This window comes from Oncorhynchus tshawytscha, linkage group LG34 (genome assembly GCF_018296145.1).
Source record: "Oncorhynchus tshawytscha isolate Ot180627B linkage group LG34, Otsh_v2.0, whole genome shotgun sequence".
In the NCBI taxonomy this organism is placed as follows: Eukaryota; Metazoa; Chordata; class Actinopteri; order Salmoniformes; family Salmonidae; genus Oncorhynchus; species Oncorhynchus tshawytscha.
In genome coordinates this window covers 1,908,876-1,930,200 of record NC_056462.1, presented here as the reverse complement: position 1 = coordinate 1,930,200, position 21,325 = coordinate 1,908,876, and the positions used below count along the sequence as shown (strand labels likewise).

General features: G+C 46.2%; 1 protein-coding gene across 2 annotated transcripts in view; it reads left to right on the top strand.

Moving 5' to 3' along the window:
- dchs2 (dachsous cadherin-related 2) overlaps positions 1-16,385 on the top strand; it is a 50,026-nt gene extending 33,641 nt beyond the window's left edge. Inside the window, exons 12-21 of one of the 2 annotated variants that reach the window (XM_024398425.2) lie at positions 1,994-2,203; positions 2,305-3,165; positions 3,512-3,625; positions 5,481-5,695; positions 6,094-6,245; positions 9,094-9,224; positions 9,901-10,187; positions 10,570-10,711; positions 12,829-13,540; positions 13,666-13,928. In XM_024398425.2, the coding sequence (XP_024254193.1) occupies positions 1,994-2,203; positions 2,305-3,165; positions 3,512-3,625; positions 5,481-5,695; positions 6,094-6,245; positions 9,094-9,224; positions 9,901-10,187; positions 10,570-10,711; positions 12,829-13,540; positions 13,666-13,810 (2,969 nt within the window). In that variant the 3' untranslated portion in view covers positions 13,811-13,928. Of the gene's footprint in view, positions 1-1,993; positions 2,204-2,304; positions 3,166-3,511; positions 3,626-5,480; positions 5,696-6,093; positions 6,246-9,093; positions 9,225-9,900; positions 10,188-10,569; positions 10,712-12,828 lie in introns of both variants that reach the window. The other variant, XM_024398424.2, reaches the window with a different exon arrangement.
- The last annotated feature ends 4,940 nt before the right edge of the window (positions 16,386-21,325 follow it).

Sequence of the window (21,325 nt, the reverse complement as noted above, 5' to 3'; positions counted from 1 at the left end):
GTACAGTACCAGTCAAAAGTTTGAACACCTACTCATTCCAGGGTTTTTTCTTTGTTTTACTCTTTTCTACATTGTAGAATAATTAGTGAAGACATCAAAACTATGAAATAACACATGTGGAATCATGTAATAACCAAAAAAAGTGTCAAACAAATCAAAATATATAATCTTCTTCAAAGTTGCCACACTTTGTCTTGATGACAGCTTTGTACCCTTGGCATGTATTTTGATTTGTTAAAAATAAATTGGTTTACTACATGATTCCATATGTGTTATTTCATTGCTTTGATGTCTGCACTATTATTCTATAATGTAGAAAATAGTAAAAATAATAAACGCTTGATTGAGTAGGTGTGTCCAAACTTTTAACTGGTACAGTGCGTCCCCGATTATCTCTGTCTCTTCATGCAAATGACGAGGACTTTTGGGCCTTGTCTGGTGCCTGAAATGAATCCTTTGCATCCAACTCACTAATATTTAAAAGCCCCACCATGCGATATGTGGAGACAGTTATCCCATACGGCAGTCCTCTCTCATTTAGGGCACCTCTCAGCTTGTCACATCTGTTTCCACCATAGGGCTTAATAAAATATCTAGATTTTTCCCCCCTCTTGCTCCTTCTCTCTCCCCCTCTTATTGCTTTCTCGTGCTCACTCCTTCCTCGCTCTCTTGAGCTGTCCCTCTCTCGCGATTTGCTCACTCTCGCCTCTGCTCTCTCGCCCTCTTTCAATCTCTTTTTTGTTGTTGTATGGTTCACAGCCAGAGTCATAAAGAACTCGGTCTACCCACTTTTTGAAAGCAACATTATTCACCAGATTTGATTTATGTTGAGGCTAGACGTTACAAGGGTACGTCCAAAATGGTACCTGATTCCCTCCATGGTGCACTGCTTATAGGGAATAGGGTGCTATTTAAGACTCTCAGCTTTGTGGGTAGACTCATGTTCCACGGACTGTTTCATGCCTTGGACTAGGGTATTTTTAGTGTGCTCCCCGCCCCCCTCTTTACAAGAATACAATTACATCCAAAATATGCAATAATATTTTGTGATAAACTGCTTTCAGATGTTCACATGACGATATTTGTACAGTCTGGAGGGAGTTTGAACAATTAAAATCTAAGGAAATATAATCACAGGAAAGCCGTGATTTGAAGTCGTGCCAGAATCGACCCGGTGATGATTGTGAAATACCAAGAGACGTCGGGCCAATTTTCCACTGGTACGGTCAGATTAAAACAAGGGGGAAAATGAACCCTGAAAAAAAAATCTGTTTCATATCAGCATTTTTGGGGGGGAGGGGTGAGTGGGCAGTATAAGATGTTGGTACAATGTAGAGAGAAGCTGTGAAAGAGGTACGTCTTCAGTTATGACTTTCAAAGGACAGTTTATTTTGCTAAGTTGTTGGTCTGTTAAATCTGAAGGATACAAAACGTAGAACTCATGAAATAAAGAATCTGTGAAGGAGCCGCTGTTTGTTCATGCAGATGTTTGTGGGGGAAAAAAGAGCATTCGACTGAAGTGGTGAAAACCACAAAGTTGATCCCTTGGTCCCACCTTTCCAAATGTTAGTTCAGCTATCACATCAAGGAGGGGTGGCACACTGTTGCGTTTTTATTCTATTCTCACTAGTACTATCTATTCATAAAACCGCGGCTATTCTCGAGCAATGCTTTACTTGCAGTGATCGTGATATATGGCCGTCTTACCTACTTTGTCAAATGCACTGATTGCATGTCACTCTGGATAAGTCTCCAAAATGACACAAATTTAATGAAGAAAGTTTGAACAATATTCAAACAAAGTATTTCAGAAATTCCTATTTAAAATCATCGTTCCCGTATGATTCTGGGAATCTTCCAACTGGGATTTCTGGAAAATCTAGGAATTTTGCAACCCTATTTACACAGGACCTAAACTATCACCCTCTCCCTAACCCCTCACCTTCCTCTCGCTGTTGTCCCTCTGCATCATCTCCCTCGTCCCCCTCACCAGTCCAGGCTCGGGACAGCGGTGTCCAGCCCCTCTCCAGCACATCCACAGTGCTATGCTCTGTGCTGGATGACAACGACAATGTCCCCGAGTTCATGCAGGCCTCCTTTCAGCTTAGCCTGCCAGAGAACCTGCCCCCCGGGGTTATCCACACATCCCAGGCCTCGGACCCAGACCACGGAGCCAACGGCACCATCACCTACGCCATACAGGGTGAGATTCCTAAATGGAGCACCTCAGTGTTTCAGTGGAAAATTACGTGGTGGTTTCAACAAGATTTAATCTAACCGGAGTGTATTGACTTATCCCTCCAGGCGAGGACTACGGCGGGCGTTTCACCATCCACGCCACCACGGGCGCCGTCAGCACCATGCGGGCCCTCGACCGGGAGGAGCGGCCCAGCTACACCCTCTGCATCCAGGCCAGCGACGGCGGCCAACCCTCCCCCCTCAGCTCCTCCACCCAGCTCCTGGTGCTCCTGCTGGACCAGAACGACAACAGTCCGTCGTTTCACCGCAAGAGTTATCGAGCTTCCTTGGCTGAGGGGCTCCCCGCAGGGGCCGAAGTGCTGCGTCTGGAGGCCCGAGACCCGGACCAGGGTCCCAACGGCGAGGTGACATTCTCTCTGGCCGAGGACACCCTGGGGGCCTTCTCGGTAGAGCCCACCACGGGGGTAATTCGGACCACCCGGCCCTTGGACAGGGAGAGCCGTGCTCAGTACACCTTCAGGGCCGTGGCCACCGACGGCTGCGCCAGAGGTCCACGGAGCTCCGCCACCGCGGTTACCGTGCAGGTGGAGGACGCCAACGACAACGCGCCCGTCTGCACGGAGAACCCCATTGTCGGCTGGGTCACCATGGAGACGATCCCAAACAAGATTGTCGCCACGGTGACGGCAGTGGACGGTGACCGTGGTGAGAACGGGACTGTGTGGTTTAGCTTGGTGGAAAACAACCCTTTTTTCACCATCAATGGTAAATCGGGAGACATACGATTGAATGGTTCCATTAGTCAGAGTTTCTTGGGTGCTAACCTGCAGGTGTTGGCTGCAGACCAGGGGAGGCCAGCTCTCACCTCTACCTGCCTGGTCATTATTCACGTGAAGGGAGAGGACGAGCCACTGCAATTCACTGAGATGCTCTACGAAGCAGTTGTGGTGGAAAACAGCAAAACTGGTACGGAAGAACTGCTCTAATATCAGTATATGAACAACTATTCAAGACAAGTGCATTGATATGTACCAGATCTGGTTTCAACTAATATTTGTTTTCTATCATATCTATGTTTGATTGAACTTGGCTGCTGCAATGGAGCCAATTGAATAGTCCTAAAAGTTGGATCCCAGCCTGTCTGGCTCTCTAGTCAGGCTCAATCAAACACTTTAGTCTGCTGTGTATGTTCAATACTTTATCCAAACTATTTACTGGCGTCACGCTATCTATCAAACCCTTTGAGTTCAGCTTAGGGCTAAAAGCCATTGAGAGTTATCTTTTTTTCCATCTCTTCTCCTTTCACCTTCAGGCGCGTGGGTGGGAAACGTGGTGGCTCACGACCAGAGCGACGACAGACGGCAAATCGAGTACAGCATTTTCAACGGCAACGAGAACGGCGCCTTCGCCATCAACCGACACACGGGTATGACCCTTTCCAATACTAAACTATATTTCTCATGTGGTCCAGTGGTTAGTGCCACCATCTCCGGCACACATATACCAGAGTCAGAATGTGTTTAAATCCACCTTTTTGATTCACAATCTCTCCCACCTTTTTTGTCTCTTCACTGTCCTAATCTTCAATAAGTACATTTAAAACCCTGACATGACTTGTTCTCCTCACCAGAACACTTCTCTGAGGCTGGAATCATAGACATAGCTTAGGCTCCAGTGTGCTTGTTGGCATAAGCCAGCTAAGATTCTTCCATTAGTTGCCTGCAGCAGGAACTTAAAACCATGCTTGTCTTTTCTTCCTTGTTCGTTTTTCAGGTAATTTTGAGACTCCAGGGACACACCAAAGCCAGAACCTCCGCCTATCCCTGCATCCATCTGTCTAGTTTTCTGTATCTCCATGCAGGCTAATAACCCCGGCATTCCAGACTCCTCAGATCCCTTTCCCAAACAAGACTTTACTCCTTTTACTTCCAATTAGTGCGACTAGCCTCTCAATCCCTTTGGACCATCGCTCTCTCTCTCTCTCTCTCTCGCACGCTCGTTCATTTCATTTCATTTCATTTATGATGAACAAAGGAAGGAACTGAAGAGGACGGAGAGACCGTTGGGCAATGCGAGCTTGGACGAGGGAGCGTGAATAGGGTGTAAAAACACGAGTAATCAGCTCAGTGACTTATTTCAGAAATCTATTCCCACGCACAAAGAGACATGATCGTATACAAGGTTTGAAATAGAAATATTAGTTTTAGACAAACATATCTGTTTGCAGTCTACAAATAATTTTTTATTATCTTCTGGCCCCCCGACCATCTGCTCAAGAAACAAATCGGCCCGCAGCTGAATCTAGTTGATGATTCCTGCACTATAGTTTCCAGCCCCTACTGGATTGTCTGTAGATGCCTAGCCTGCTTGCTTGTGTAAACAACGTCACGCTGCTTAGTGAGTACCACTTCCTCCTGATTCGGACCATACCTGGCACAAACTCGGGACCTCTGCCTCACACATGACTGTCCTTCCTCAAGCATCTTAGCCGATCGCGCCACCTCAAAAGCTAGCTAATGAGGCTACACAAGCGGGACACTCAAGTCTGTGGAGTATGTGTCTCACATCCCCATGTGCTACACTAGCACGCACATGAGGGCGACGCTAGAGTGACTATCCAAATTATCGTGTGGAAATCCCCTTTTAGGATTATTGAAGGCATCGTCTACTACAGCAGTCGAGGTTGTTTTCCCATATCCCCCTGTTCAGAGAACTGGACTTGTATCCCAAATGGAACCCTATTCCCTATGTAGTGCACTACTTTTGACTAGGGCCCATAGGGCTCTGTTCAAACACAGTACACTATATAGGGAATCGTGTGTCTTGCGGGACGCATACACAGGCTTTGCTGTGGATTATGGACTGCTTGCCTTAGCCAGCATGGATTCATTATGGCCCAAACTCTCCCTGAGCCCCTATATACGCAGTGTGGCTGAAGTGGAACGGGTGGGGGGGAACATCAAAGTCCAGATTACATTCTTGTTTGGATACTCAGAGGAATCAAGTTGTTAATGGAATGTGTACATATGTTTTGAATGCACAACTGCAAAACATGGATGCAACATGGTGCTAGAATAGGCGCACGCGCAACGTAACTCCCTGTGAATTCTATGAACTTTTTATCGTACATCCATCATACAATCTTTCTCATTTGCGCTCACGCTCTCCCTCTCCATCTCTTCTCCCACTTTCCTGTCTCTTTCTGTTCGCTCGCTCGCTAAATCCCTATCTTTCTGTTCCCTCTATTTCTCGCTTTCTTTGTCTTTCCACCCCTCTCCCAGGTGACATCACAGTGTGGGACCAGGCCAGTCTAGACTACGAGGCCAACCGGAGGGTCCACCTGGTGGTGCTGGCTGACGGCGGCCCCATGCGCACAGCCCACTGCCGGGTCACCGTCATGCTGCAGGACGTCAATGACAATGCGCCGGCCTTTGAGCAGGGCCACTACCGCACGGCCGTGTGGGAAGGCCAGGTACACAACACCTACGTCATGCAGGTATGGATTGGAGGCCAGCCAATCGAGTTGTTACTTTGTCATTTTGAGCTAAGGCAGAAACATAATTTGTCGTTACCAATCAGTTTCTTTTGAGCTATGTTCCTCTCTAGGTTTCTTACATCTCGGGTGTTTTTCCTGGGCACTGGGCTCTTGCTTTTGCTTTAATTGATTGATTGAAACATAGCTGTAAAAAAAAAAAAACATTACAATCCATTTCAAATACCAAATGCATAGCATTATTGTGTATTTTTTTCATTAAGTGTTGTGTGGCCTGTAACAGTCTGAACTGACTCTTGTAAATGTTATTTGTATATTTGCCAATGTGCCATGCTTGCGCTGGGTATTGGCTATGTAGAAATAGGCTTCCTAACTCTATAATGCCTTTCTTCCTGTTGTAGGTGTTTGCCTCTGATGCGGACAGCGGTGTGAATGGTCAGATTGATTACTCCATCTTGTCTGGTAACCAAAACGAGGCGTTCATCATCGACTCTGTGCGCGGGATCCTTGCCACCAACACTGTTCTAGACCGGGAAATCACTTCCTCTTACAAGTATGCTAGCTTACATTACACTTTACGCTACTATTAGAGTTGTCACTTGCTATGGCAATGTATTGTGAGTTGTGTGTATCTAATCCTACATAAAAGATTTCAGTGCCCTTGAATGGGGTATGGTAGTAGGTGTGTGTCAAGAACTGCAACGGTGCTGGTTTTTCATGCTCAACAGTTTCCTGTGTGTATCAAGAATGTTCCACCATCCAAAGGACATCCAGCCAACTTGACATAACTGTGGGAAGCATTGGCGTCAACATGGGCCAGCCTCCCTGTGGATCGCTTTCAACACCTTGTAGAGTCCATGGCCTGACGAATTGAGGTTGTTCTGAGGTCAAAAGGGGGTGCAACTCAATATTAGGAAGGTGTTTATAATGTTTGGTATACTCAGTGTTTTTCTATATTGAATAAAAATACACTGCTCAAAAAAGTAAAGGGAACACTAAAATAACACATCCTAGATCTGAATGAATGAAATATTCTGATTAAATACTTTTTTCTTTACATATTTGAATGTGCTGACAACAAAATCACACAAGAATTATCAATGGAAATCAAATGTATCAACCCATGGAGGTCTGGCTTTGAAGTCACACTCAAAATTAAAGTGGAAAACCACACTACAGGCTGATCCAACTTTGATGTAATGTCCTTAAAACAAGTCAAAATGAGGCTCAGTAGTGTGTGTGGCCTCCACGTGCCTGTATGACCTCCCTACAACGCCTGGGCATGCTCCTGATGATGTGGCGGATGGTCTCCTGAGGGATCTCCTCCCAGACCTGGACTAAAGCATCTTCCAACTCCTGGACAGTCTGTGGTGCAACGTGGCATTGGTGGATGGAGCGAGACATGATGTCCCAGATGTGCTCAATTGGATTCAGGTCTGGGGAACGGGCGGGCCAGTCCATAGCATCAATGCCTTCCTCTTGCAGGAACTGCTAACACACTCCAGCCACATGAGGTCTAGCATTGTCTTGCATTAGGAGGAACCCAGGGCCAACCGCACCAGCATATGGTCTCACAAGTGGTCTGAGGATCTCATCTCGGTACCTAATGGCAGTCAGGCTACCTCTGGCGAGCACATGGAGGGCTGTGCGGCCCCCCAAAGAAATGCCTCCCCACACCATGACTGACCCACCGCCAAACCGGTCATGCTGGAGGATGTTGCAGGCAGCAGACCGTTCTCCACGGAGTCTCCAGACTCTGTTACATCTGTCACGTGCTCAGTGTGAACCTGCTTTCATCTGTGAAGAGCACAGGGCGCCAGTGGCGAATTTGCCAATCTTGGTGTTCTCTGGCAAATGCCAAACGTCCTGCACGGTGTTGGGCTGTAAGCACAATCCCCACCTGTGGACGTCGGGCCCTCATGGAGTCTGTTTCTGACCGTTTGAGCAGACACATGCACATTTGTGGCCTGCTGGAGGTCATTTTGCAGGGCTCTGGCAGTGCTCCTCCTGCTCCTCCTTGCACAAAGGCGGGGGTAGCGGTCCAGCTGCTGGGTTGCTGCCCTCCTACGACCTCCTCCACGTCTCCTGATGTACTGGCCTGTCTTCTGGTAGCGCCTCCATGCTCTGGACACTATGCTGACAGACACAGCAAACCTTCTTGCCACAGCTCGCATTGATGTGCCATCCTGGATGAGCTGCACTACCCGAGCCACTTGTGTGGGTTGTAGACTCCGTCTCATGCTACCACTAGAGTGAAAGCACCGCCAGCATTCAAAAGTGACCAAAACATCAGCCAGGAAGCATAGGAACTGAGAAGTGGTCTGTGGTTATCACCTGCAGAACCATTCCTTTATTGGGGGTGTCTTGCTAATTGCCTGTAATTTCCATCTGTTGTCTATTCCATTTGCACAACAGCATGTGAAATGTATTGTCAATCAGTGTTGCTTCCTAAGTGGACAGTTTGATTTCACAGAAATGTGATTGACTTGGAGTTACATTGTGTTGTTTAAGTGTTCCTTTTATTTTTTTGAGCAGTGTATAAATGCAACAATTTCAAAAATTTTACTGAGTTACAGTTCATATAAGGAAATCAGTCAATTTAAATAAATTCATTAGGCCCTAATCTATGGATTCCACATGCCTGGGCAGGGGCGCAGCCATTTGTGGGACTGGGAGGCCATAGGCCCAGCCACTTGGGAGCCAGGCCGAGTCAATAATAATTCGTTTTTTACAGACAGAAATACTCCTCAGTTTCATCAGCTGTCTAGGTGGCTGGTCTTAGACGATCCCGCGGTTGAAGAAGCTAGATGTGGAGGTCCTGGGCTGGCTTGGTTACACATGGTCTACGGTTGTGAGGCCGGTTGGATGTACTGCCATAGTCTCTAAAACAATGTTGGAGGCGGATTATGGTAGAGAAATTAGCATTAAATTATCTGGCAACAGCTCTGGTGGACATTCCTGCAGTCACCATGCCAATTGCACGCTCCCTCAAACATTCAACATCTGTGGCATTGTGTTGTGTGACCAAACTGCATATTTTAGTGGCATTTTGTCCCCAGCACAATGTGCACATGTGTAATGATCGTGCTGTTTAATCAGCTCCTTGATATGCCACACCTGTCAGGTAGATGGATTATCTTGGCAAAGGAGAAATGCTCATTAGCAGAGAAGTAAACACATTTGTGCACAAAATTGGAGAGAAATAAGCTTTTTGTGTATATGGAACATTTCTGTGGTCTTTTATTTCAGCTCTTGAAACATGGGACGAACACTTTGCGTTTTATATATATTTTTCAGTATATACAGTACATGTCTATCGATCTCTGTCTTCTACCTACACTGGCTAGTTGGAGTCCTAGTAATGTAATGGTGTGCGTTTCCTTGTGGTGTTGTTTTCCCAGGTTGGTACTGCAGGCGTCAGACAGGGGTAGCCCTCCCCTTAGCAGCATCACCACCGTCCGGGTCCAGGTGGTGGACATCAACGACAACAGTCCCGCTATTCCCCCCATGGAGCCTGTGGTCATGGCAGAGAGTAAGACACCACCCATCTCAAATGGCACCCTTTTCCTGTTACAGTACACTACTTTTGACCAGGGCCAATGGGGTAACTATTTTCGGTCTACATTTTCTAATCAGATAAATAAAATAAAAAGTATTTTATTTATTTAAATCATCTTCACAGTAGGCCAAGATTTGGTAGCTGGCGCTGAAAGGATGAAGTCCTTCGTTGTAACAGTCCCACAGGCTGTTGTGCCTGAGGCAAAGCTCTATCCTTATGCCACTGTCCTGAAGGAGTGAAGATCACTTCCTGAAACAAATTGCTTGGGAGACAAGCCCACCCAACATCCAACCAAAAGACGTATTTTCAATGTCTTTCCAATGTATTTTGCTCATAGGGCTGTTCCCAGCCCCTCACTGACACACTGATTCAGCTAGCCAAAGTTTTTATGATTAGTTGAATCAGGTGTTATAGCAGAAGATTTTATTGATTGATAGAGATTTCCAAGAGAATTGTCAACTTAAGATAATGTTTCGGTTTAATTTGTAATACTAAATACCTGTAGAGATAGGTAGATAAGTAGGACCTGTAAACACAATTGCTCTTCGGCTCAGGCCAGGTCAGTACCCCCTAACAAGTTGTGTGCGTTTGACTATATAGACTATTTGGTACTAAATACTTCTTACACTGTTATCTTGTTGGTCACCAGACCTCCCAGTGGGCTACATGGTGACCGAGGTAAGCGCCAACGATGTGGACCTCAGCTCCACCGTGACCTACAGTTTTTTGGACAATGCCAGCACTGCCGGGAGCTTTGCCATTGACCGCTACACGGGCGTGGTGACCCTGACACAGATGCTTGACCATGAGGAACAGACGACGCACAGGCTGGTGGTGTGGGCCTCGGACTCCCTCCACCAGACCACGGCCGAGGTCCTGGTTCAAGTGCTGGATGTAAATGACAACGTGCCCGTCTTCTCACAGGACTCCTACCAGGTAGCTAGAACTGCAATCGATTTTGTATTTCACTAATGATGCGTTACAAGACAGTTATAGTTATGGAACACAAATCCCTCCACACACACACACACACACACACACACTTTGTGGTGAGCCTTTCCACATTAGCAAAACATGATTATATAAGAGGCAGAAATGAAGTCGTTTAAAATGTTAACATGACTGACTCACTGAGAGGATGAGGGGATTTGAATGTCAAGTTGGACAATGTCTGATCTATCCATTTGACACCATTGTACTCCCTCAGTGATGCCTTGTGACTCCAAGTTCTCCTTGAGTCCTTAATGAGATGTTTATAAATGCATGTCATTTTTCCTGCCAATTGACATGAGATGTGTTTGTTTGTTTGCACCATCAGGTGAAGTTGCCAGAACTGTCTCCTGCCAACATGTTGATCCTGACTGTGGCTGCCACGGACCGAGACTATGGGCTTAACGGCAAACTCGGCTACAGACTCCTCTCGTCACCTCTACACGGCTTCTATATACACCCAGACAACGGTAAGCACTATTAGATTAACCAATTAGATTCAAATTAAATGAATAGCTTTCATCAGAATTAGCCAGATATAGTCAACTCGCCTGTTCTAATTACAAAATATATTTACTTTAGTGTTTTTATTGAAGAGAGAAATTATGACCGAGATTGGAGGGAGAATGTGTCATTGTGAAGAATGTGTAGGCCGGATATCACCCAATGCCGACGTGTACATACAGTATGCGTACCAGAGACTACGGCCCTAACTACTGTACCATCCAGTCCATTCGAAATCAATTTGAATCAAATTGAAAGGTAACAATGGAAGAACTTATTTAGGCACGAAGTCTCTAAAGTGCAAACTCTTGGCAGAGGCCTCGTGAAAATGTTTTTAATGGACCCAGGACCATTATCCCAATCATACCCAGAGTCCAAGGACGAGTCCAAGGACGAGTCAGTCAATCAAATTTCAAGGCTGAATCTATATAGCTGCTGCTAGGTCTTGAAGAAATAGGCCTAATCCTCCCGCGATGCTACAAAATGTGCTTCTCTTAATTCCTACGATTGACTGTCAAAATGTAGTAGGAGAAGAAAAGTTACCGCCACATGCTTTCCAAGGTTCACGTCTTAAGACTGTCTGGTAGCCCAGTTTACATATTAATCTTTTATATTCCCTTGTTTAAAATCACATTTTTCTGGCGCGACACGCTTATTTTACACATGTTGGCCAAGAAATGGGGGTTTGCGCCAACAGTAAGTATATGCCCAGTTCTGCATGGTTCTACACATCAAGGGTTATTCAGAGTATTCACACTGTCAGTAGCATCAGTTTCTCCATCCATCCTTTCTCTTTTTATGGGCTTGGATGTGTGAAGGAGTGCAGTGGAGGGGGGGAGAGAAAAAAGAAGGGGTGAGTGGGAGAGATTGCTGATGAGAGGTCACTAATATAGAGGTCTGCTTCAGAGCCGGGTCTGTCCTGTAATATCCAGTCTCGGGAAGCAAAGTCTTCGCCCTCCCCAACCCAACAAGTGAAGAAGACTAATTGAACGCGACGAGGCTAAAAGAGAATACTACATTCTCCAAACTTTTTTTTTTTTTTCTTGAAACATATTTTGGGGGGGGGGCCACCTTATGTCACTGGCCCTCAAAAGTAACATCTGAGAAATGTGTTCTCCGTGTTTTGTGGTGCAAGTAACTAATGGGAAGTGAAATTTTGATTGGTGTCAATATTAGAATTGAGCCTCTCAGAATCGTGTCTTAATCCTAACTCGAACCAGAAACTAGATACTCGCTCGTTCTTTTGTGTTTCCTCATGTTTCCAGCACTCATGTTTTAACTTGTGTTAATTATGTGTTTCAAGATCAGTTTCAATATTACAGGAGGCCGGGTGATATCCCAAACTGATTGACTATACAGTAGTGCTCGATTCTATGTAATGAAAAATACCAATCTTGCTCGTTTTCAGTCTCAATTTACTGTGCTCACATCAGTAAACTCATTAGATAGTTAAACATTTTCAAAAGAAACTGCAGCAAAAAGCCTACAGAATGCACTTCTATAGAGAGCATTAGAGACACAATCCTGAATTTGGATTTCAGTCAAAAGGCGGCCTCGCCACTCGGTTTGCTATAAAGCTGAGGAATGGGGCTGGAGAAATGTAATTACGCTCAGATTCCTAGACTAAGCTATGGCTGCAACTCATGAGGTAGTGAGTGATATTATTCTACTGTACAGGTTGCCAGGTCTCCCTTGTATAAAAAAAAAAAGTTTCAATCACCAGGGACTTTCCTGGTTAAAGGGGCAAACCACCAACTTTGCTCTATTTGATATGGTGTTCTTTACCATAATAACAGCTAGAGAGCTGTGCGTTATCGACAGGCAGCATGGTAAAGCCTCCCTCATGGTAGCTGTAGACTGAGTGGACAGCTGAAACCCCACATTAGACAATGTTAAAATAGATCAGTTTGAGTGTTTGTCTAATTATAACATTTTTATTTTGAATGCGCTTTTAAATTCTGCATAGGAATAAAGCGATATCTAAAGGACCTGCAGCACTTTCAGTTGATTAAAAACACTAAGATGTTTTTCACTGTTTTCAAATCGGAGACGATGGCTAACTCCAAACCCATTTGTCTTGTAGGGTCGGTGTTCACCAACAAGCCCTTGAAGTATGTCACCAACGGTAACGTGATCCAGCTCCTGGTGGAGGCCAGAGACTGGGGTGACCCAGTCCACTCTACAGTCACCTCCGTGGACATTGTGGTCCTGGATGCCAATGACCACACCCCGTTCTTCCAGCATGACGCTTACACAGTCAGCCCGCTTGAGGATACCCCCGTCGGCACCACCTTGCTGACCCTCTGGGCAGAGGACCTGGACTGGGAGTACGAAAACACCCACCTGGACTTTGTCATTGCCAGTGGCAACGAGGACAGGAGGTTCTGTATAGAGGTATGTGCGGTTGAAACAGAGAGTCAGCAGAGGACTGCTGGGAGTCTGGTTCTGTGCCAGCTCCTGGACCGCGAAACCACTGAGGGCTACATCTTGACAGTGATAGTTTCTGACCGTGGCTCACCTCCGCTCAACAGCTCGGCGGTCGTGGTGGTGACCGTAGAGGATGTCAACGACAACGTGCCAGCTTTTGTCAGCGCAGAGTACCATGCTCAGGCCAGTGAGAGCAGCCCAGCAGGGACCAGGTTGGTTCAGGTGACCGCCCAGGACCCTGACCGCGGAACCAACGGTCTGGTCCGGTACGACATCATCTCAGGCAACAGCAAGGGTCACCTCAGGTTAGACCCCCACACCGGCGCCCTGGAGGTCAACCACCGTCTCGACTACGAGGAAGACTCAAAGTACGCACTGACTGTCCAGGCTTCCGACGGGGGCGAACCCGGAAACCGTAAAGTAGCTTTCACCGTGGTCTTTGTTATGGTGTTGGACGAGAATGACAACTCACCCTACTTTATCTTCCCCGTAGTCAACTGCTCGGTGCCAGAGAATCTTCCTGCCTTCACCCCCACCTGTTCAGTCCATGCCATCGACCAAGATGCTGGGCCCTATGGCCAGCTCACCTACTCCATCATGTCCTCCTGCTTCATGGACTACGGCAGTGGCAGCCCTGACAGGAAGGAGGCCTTTGCCATTGACAGCCTCACTGGGGACATCCACACCCGGCAAACCTTTGACTTCGAGCGGGAGAGCGACTACTGCTTCATAGTGGAGGCCAGGGACAAAGGCGAACAGGCGGCCACCGTGCGGGTCCAGGTGGCCATTGAAGGGGCAGACGAATTCAGTCCTGTCTTCACCCAGAGGCAGTACCGTTTCATTCTCCCAGAGAACGCCAAGGCGGGGCAGACGGTTGGTCATGTTATGGCCATGGACCATGACGGAGGCCTGGATGGCATGGTGGAGTACTCCCTTGTCAACCCCTCACAGTTGTTCTCCATCAACAAAACAACAGGCGCAGTGTTCGTCTCTGGCCCAGTGTACCGCAAGAGAGGACGTTTTTCCAACGAAGACGTGGTGGAGCTCTTGGTGACAGCCAGCAGTCCCAGAATGGACTCCAGGTCCACCACCAGCCTGGTAACAGTCAATATCTCCAATTCGGCTGAAGCTCTGGTCGGGGTGGCCCTCGGTGTCCAGACAGTCACTCTGGGCGTGTCGCTGGCCATCTTCCTTCTCCTACTCGTCAGTTTCGTGGCCCTTGTTCTGCGGTACAAGACCAAAGAGGCAGCCATCAAGAAGGCCGCTGCCCTCGCAGCCAACCTAAACACCGGCACGTTCGGCAGGACCGGCGGTGCCCAACAGCACAACGGCATCGGCTTGCGGGAGCTGAGGGCGCCCATCACCATCCGAGTGAAGAGGGAGATATCCCTCCCTATCCGGAACTCTGACTCAAGCGGCCGCGGCTCTGCAGAAGGTGAGACGGCTGAGGACCATGAGATCAAGATGATCAATGAGTACCCGTGCCGCAAGAGGGCCGACTCGGCTAAGAGCAGAAGGGTCCCTGACTCTGGCTTGCCCAAGGACTCGGACCAGCTTTCCTGCCATTCAGAGGATGGAAACCCAGGAACGGTCATAACCACGGTCTCCAGCACATGTCTGGCCACAGGGATGCAGAGCTCCGAGAGCCTCCACACCTTCAAAGAGGAGGGAGGGGGGGAGGGGATGCTGCCGCGGGTCAGGGTGAGAGACATGGAGGAGAGCATGAGGGGCTATGTCCCTCTCTCGGATAGCCAGGCCTCGGTGGACGGCTCCTTCAGCTCGCTGTTGTGTCCGGAGGAGCAGCTCCGGGGCAGCTATGGCTGGGACTACCTGCTGGACTGGGAGCCGCGCTACCACACGCTGGCCTCAGTCTTCACCGACATCAGCCTGCTGCCCGACGAGGACCTCCAGGGGGGCCACGAGGGCCTGGCATCCGAAGCCTGCTGTCTCATGCATCCACCACCCCTCATCACGGGCGTGGCGCAGCCAGGCCTCAGAGCTGTGCCCCCCCGGATGCCCCTGAGCAGCATGCACACCCTGACCCGGAGGCCCTCCTACCCCAAGTACGCCTACGCGCCCCTGGCCAGGAACACAGGGCTCACCCCATCTGCCATGACGCCCAGTTTCTCTCCCTCGCTGTCTGTGCTCACGCTGCGGACCCCCAACGCCTCCCCGGTGGTCTCAGAGACTGGGCTGGGGGTCTTCAGGCTAGACGCTGGCAGCCTCCTGGAGGGAGAAATACAGGTGTAGACTTGCAGAACTTTTGATATTGACTTTGGAAAATATTGTATGATAGATGCCAAATACTACCATTAAATAATTTGGTTCTCAAGCTCATTTTAAATCTGATTTTAACATCACTATTCAATTAGTTTCTCAACATAAAGGATCTACAAATCAATATTGGCTCATGTTGAACATTTGGACAATATTCTGTTGATCTGTTCATCTGCCACATCTATTAGTAAGGACATTATACAATGCAGATGCATGGGTGAAATCAGACATTTATTAAATGTCTTTGTACAATGAATGATTTGCATTGTGGTGCATTTAATATTTTCATAACTTGCTTTTGTAATAAAGTTATGTATGCAAAAGCCTGAACTCTGGTTTGCATTGCAATAGCACAACGCAGCACTCTGTACACTAGTGGATGTTTGAATCCACAATTAATGAACAAATGTATGGTCGTAAAAATGTTTGCATGCTAGAGACAATGAAATGCATTTTTATTTCAGTTGGCTATGGCTTTTTGACTTGGCAAGTATGCTTGTTGTTCTGTAATTGAATTATGTCAGAGTACCATGAGCCCATATTCTGTGAACTACTACATTTCAAATACCTACAGTATTTGAAATGTCATTAACAGCTGTACAAAGAGCCAGTGCAGTTGGTGTGGGACCAGTCTTTTGATATTGATGTGTGCGCTGATTGTGTACTATAGATACTAACGGCAGTTTTGTGTGTGTAACATTTCAAAATGAAAAGTGTTTTCTCTCAATTGTAAAATGTATATAAGCAAAGGTCATTTTAAGTAGGTAAAACAATGTCCTGCTATCTTTTAGCTCTATGGGGAAGTTCTAACTAACTTCAACAACTATTAGTGTACGATTCAATTCCACAATGGTTTGTGACTTTCTCTTCATTCATTTTCATCGTTGAACTGATTTGTTAATGTGGTTCATAAATTAAACAATTCCAAATGGAAAATGTGTTTTTCTTACGGAGCAATAATTTTTCCAGACTCCCTCTGCAATTAGGACATTCTAAATAAGACTAAACTATCACATTTCAGAAACCTATTGATACCACATGGAGAACAAAACCCCCATAAGCCTTTATTGTTGTTCTTCACATGGTGGATCATGCTTGTTAAGAAACTGGAAGTCCCACTCTTTAGAAATGTCTTGGAATCACAATCGAATAGCATTTTGGTTCCATCCAACATTCTTCCACAAACCCATTTTCCACATGGCCACCCTGAATGTTTCCTTTAACCCAGTGTTGGAGAAGGTCTGATGCAAAACAATTGTTTTAATCAGTTTCAAATGGAATCCAGACCCCCCCCAAAAAAAAGTGCAACCATTCACTGGCTAATAGAATAGTTGCATTTTTAAAGGGTGGAATAAAAACTAGGTTTGATTGTGGCTCTCTGAAAAGGTCCAACGTGAGAATCCCAAGCTTCAGAGGCTGGTATCGTTGCTTGGAGGTTATACAGTAGAACATGTTTTCCATGACACTAGATCTCGTTCCCTGTTTTTGAGGTCTTTGTCAATTTTCCTCCTCACAGCTATGAGGAAAGTGCCAGATGAAGATACAGTATGCTTCTCTCTTTCCAAGGCAGCATAAACGGTGTCGGAGCTCGGGGGACCTAACACTCCTCTGCTTGGCTTGGCTTGAGAGCATCCTTAATGTTGATCAGCTGTTTCCTCACTTTCTGGTCACAGTGACAGAGATGATGCATCAATTGTTTTTGGTTGGAGAGCAAGAATCTATTGAAAGACCTTTGGTCTGGTGTGAAAGCTAGTGTGGTAATGAGGGGTCTCTTACTACCCCAGAGATCCTTGAAGCACCCAAACACTTCTTCAGAGCCTCTGTCTCAAGATTAACATATGCATCGTCCACAGACGATGCAATCTCAACCACACTGCACACTGCCCTAACCCATCTGGACAAGAGGAATACCTATGTGAGAATGCTGTTCATCGACTACAGCTCGGCATTCAACACCATAGTACCCTCCAAGCTCGTCATCAAGCTCGAGACCCTGGGTCTCGACCCCGCCCTGTGCAACTGGGTACTGGACTTCCTGACGGGCCGCCCCCAGGTGGTGAGGGTAGGCAACAACATCTCCACCCCGCTGATCCTCAACACTGGGGCCCCACAAGGGTGCGTTCTGAGCCCTCTCCTGTACTCCCTGTTCACCCATGGCTGCGTGGCCACGCACGCCTCCAACTCAATCATCAAGTTTGCGGACGACACAACAGTGGTAGGCTTGATTACCAACAACGACGAGACGGCCTACAGGGAGGAGGTGAGGGCCCTCGGAGTGTGGTGTCAGGAAAATAACCTCACACTCAACGTCAACAAAACTAAGGAGATGATTGTGGACTTCAGGAAACAGCAGAGGGAACACCCCCCTATCCACATCGATGGAACAGTAGTGGAGAGGGTAGTAAGTTTTAAGTTCCTCGGCATACACATCACAGACAAACTGAACTGGTCCACTCACACAGACAGCATCGTGAGGAAGGCGCAGCAGCGCCTCTTCAACCTCAGGAGGCTGAAGAAATTCGGCTTGTCACCAAAAGCACTCACAAACTTCTACAGATGCACAATCGAGAGCATCCTGGCGGGCTGTATCACCGCCTGGTATGGCAACTGCACCACCCTCAACCGTAAGGCTCTCCAGAGGGTAGTGAGGTCTGCACAACGCATCACCGGGGGCAAACTACCTGCCCTCCAGGACACCTACACCACCCGATGCTACAGGAAGGCCATAAAGATCATCAAGGACATCAACCACCCGAGCCACTGCCTGTTCACCCCGCTGTCATCCAGAAGGCGAGGTCAGTACAGGTGCATCAAAGCTGGGACCGAGAGACTGAAAAACAGCTTCTATCTCAAGGCCATCAGACTGTTAAACAGCCACCACTAACATTGAGTGGCTACTGCCAACACACTGTCAATGACACTGACTCTACTCCAGCCACTTTAATCATGGGAATTGATGGGAAATGATGTAAATATATCACTAGCCACTTTAAACAATGCTACCTTATATAATGTTACTTACCCTACATTATTCATCTCATATGCATACGTTGATACTGTACTCTATATCATCGACTGCATCCTTATGTAATACATGTATCACTAGCCACTTTAACTATGCCACTTGGTTTACATACTCATCTCATATGTATATACTGTACTCAATATCAGCTACTGTATCTTGCCTATGCTGCTCTGTACCATCACTCATTCATATATCCTTATGTACATATTCTTTATCCCCTTACACTGTGTATAAGACAGTAGTTTTTTTTGGAATTGTTAGTTAGATTACTTGTTCGTTATTACTGCATTGTCGGAACTAGAAGCACAAGCATTTCGCTACACTCGCATTAACATCTGCTAACCATGTGTATGTGACAAATAAAATTTGATTTGATTTGGATTTACTGTCGATACATTTGGCCACTGTGATGCGAAAATATGGAACTGCTTTTGGCCTTGAAACCCATTTTGGAAAAAAGTGTAAGGATTTTGAATGAGCCTTTTTCAATGTGTTTTTTTTACTCATTTTCAACTCAAATGAGACTCCACACGATTTTACGTCGAGGCTATAAAATGGCATCAGAAACTGCTGGTGAAAGACTCGTGGAGAAGTAATAGGCCCTGACATCCAAGTCTAATAAGGTCTGATGACTTTCAGCCATTTTTCCCTTGCGCCCACCCAAGCGTCCCTTACTGTCCATAACGGCCATCTGAACACCCACGCATTCCTTTGCTCCAAAAGCAATAAATAAAATGCAGGGCGATATGACACGGCTTCACTTGGGCAGGTACTAATCCCCCCAAAAAGTGTCGGTAGAGGTCTGAGCCCTTATCAGGAAGCTTAATTAAGGATAATAAACATTTGCGTGGCTAGTCGGCTAGCTGTGCAGGCTTCATACTCATTCTGAGTATAGGCCATGATAGGCATCTTATTTATTGACTCAGTTCTGGGTCACTCCTTCCTGCCAGGCTGGTTTGGACTATACAGCTCTGCTCGCTGATATTTGTGATTTTGGTGGGTATTTGGCTTTGGGAAGCACAGACGATGGAGAGATCTGGTAAAACAAGCATCTGCATGTCTCGGCACATACTGTAGCTGAGCGAGTCAGGGGACCCGGACAGGAATATAGAGCTCTGAGATGTTCCATCACCACTCCTTCAACGTCTGTCAGTCAGCTGACAAGACCAGAGAGGAAGCCCGTTTTGGTAAACTTTCACCTTGTGGTATTTCTTCTGGAAATTGGACTGTTAATGGATTTTTTAGATGGTTTTATAATTATGATAAATGCTTTGCAGATGTAAAACCTATTTTCATCCTTGTGTTATCAGACATTCTAGGCCCAACAGCCTTAGTATTATTAAGCACTTGTTTATCCCCCCACTACTGTCATAAATGCGCTGTTACCTGCCTAATGTCAGTACTGGTCTGCTCTCTCGTATCGTAATTTGAGAAGAGGTCGAGCTTCCCCAGAGGTGCCTTGCCTTCCGAGCACAGTAAAACAATCTCCTTGCGTCAGACACGAGCAGTTCATGCTCATGATTATGCAGGTCCGATGTTTAGTTGGACGGGGATGCGTGTTGGTAAATTCAAGACAGCTGCACTCTAACCTGGCTTAGATTTCATACTACTTCGCTTGATATTGAAATATGCATTGGCTTCTAAACAAGTCCTGCATTGTCTGTTTTCTCAGCGACTGAGCTCTGTAACGTCTCAAGGTTCGTGGGGGTGGGGGGGGCTTGAGTCATCCGCTGCAAAATCTAGATTGCGTTTGGATTTGGCGGAGGAACACTCACTGAGGGGGGTGTACAGTCCGGGTGACAAGTTGTTTTATAAGGATTCGGTTTCTGGAGCGCGATTAAAAAGCAGTGGTGAAATATTTAATCCAACGCTAAATCTGACAATGTTATAACAGCTCTACATATTTGAGCAGACAGAGCAGACTTGCCTCTTTCAATGTTTTCAAGTAACAGTTGACCGCCCTCACCCTTTAAACGTGTATTCTATTTTTGGAAGCCAACAGACTTTTAATGTGTGACTCATTTGTCAGTGTTCAACAAAGACTTTAAAATCAGATGTTCTAACAATGTGAAACACGAAAATATAATTTTCTGTGGGCCCGCATCCAAAAGGTGATGTGGCTACAGAGAGAGATACTACAAAGCAGGATCAATGAGTTAGTCAGCTAACTTGCCTAAATAATCTGAAATAACTTTTTTTTAAAGACCAGCTTTAAATAGGCATCATCAATTTGACTCATCAACCAAAAACAAATTAAAATTAACTATTGATTTTCTGATTAGTTGAAAAAGTTATTTGTTTATCAAAGTTAACAGGCTAACTCGTTGATCCTAAATAAAGGTTAAATAAAAATAAAAATCATGCTTTGTGGTATACCCCTCTTGAGTAGCCTACACAGTGTTATGTAGCATAAACTGTTCATTACTGTTTCCTCCATACTGTAAGTATATTTTGGAAATAATTAATTTGAGTTGCCTTCAACAGGGTCTAGCTCTGTTTATTATGCAGCCATCTAAGCAGCTGGCTAGCTTTCGTAAAGAGATCGTTTGGACACTAAGGCTACATGTGTTAAGTCACGATTATGGAAAATAAATATCCCCAAACTAACTTTACTGGCGATTCTAAAATAAACATGGTTACACTGCAGGCTCTTAACGCCTTTGTTTTCAAACACGGGCGACTAGAGTGAATTTTTGGGGCTAGACCATATAGAATATTTTACTCAGCCTTTGGAATCAAAATGGCCACCTCAGCTCTTGCATTTTATTATTTATTTAACTAGGCTAGTCCGTTAAGAACAAATTCTTATTTGCAATGATGGCCTACCCCGGCCAAACCCAGACGACACTGG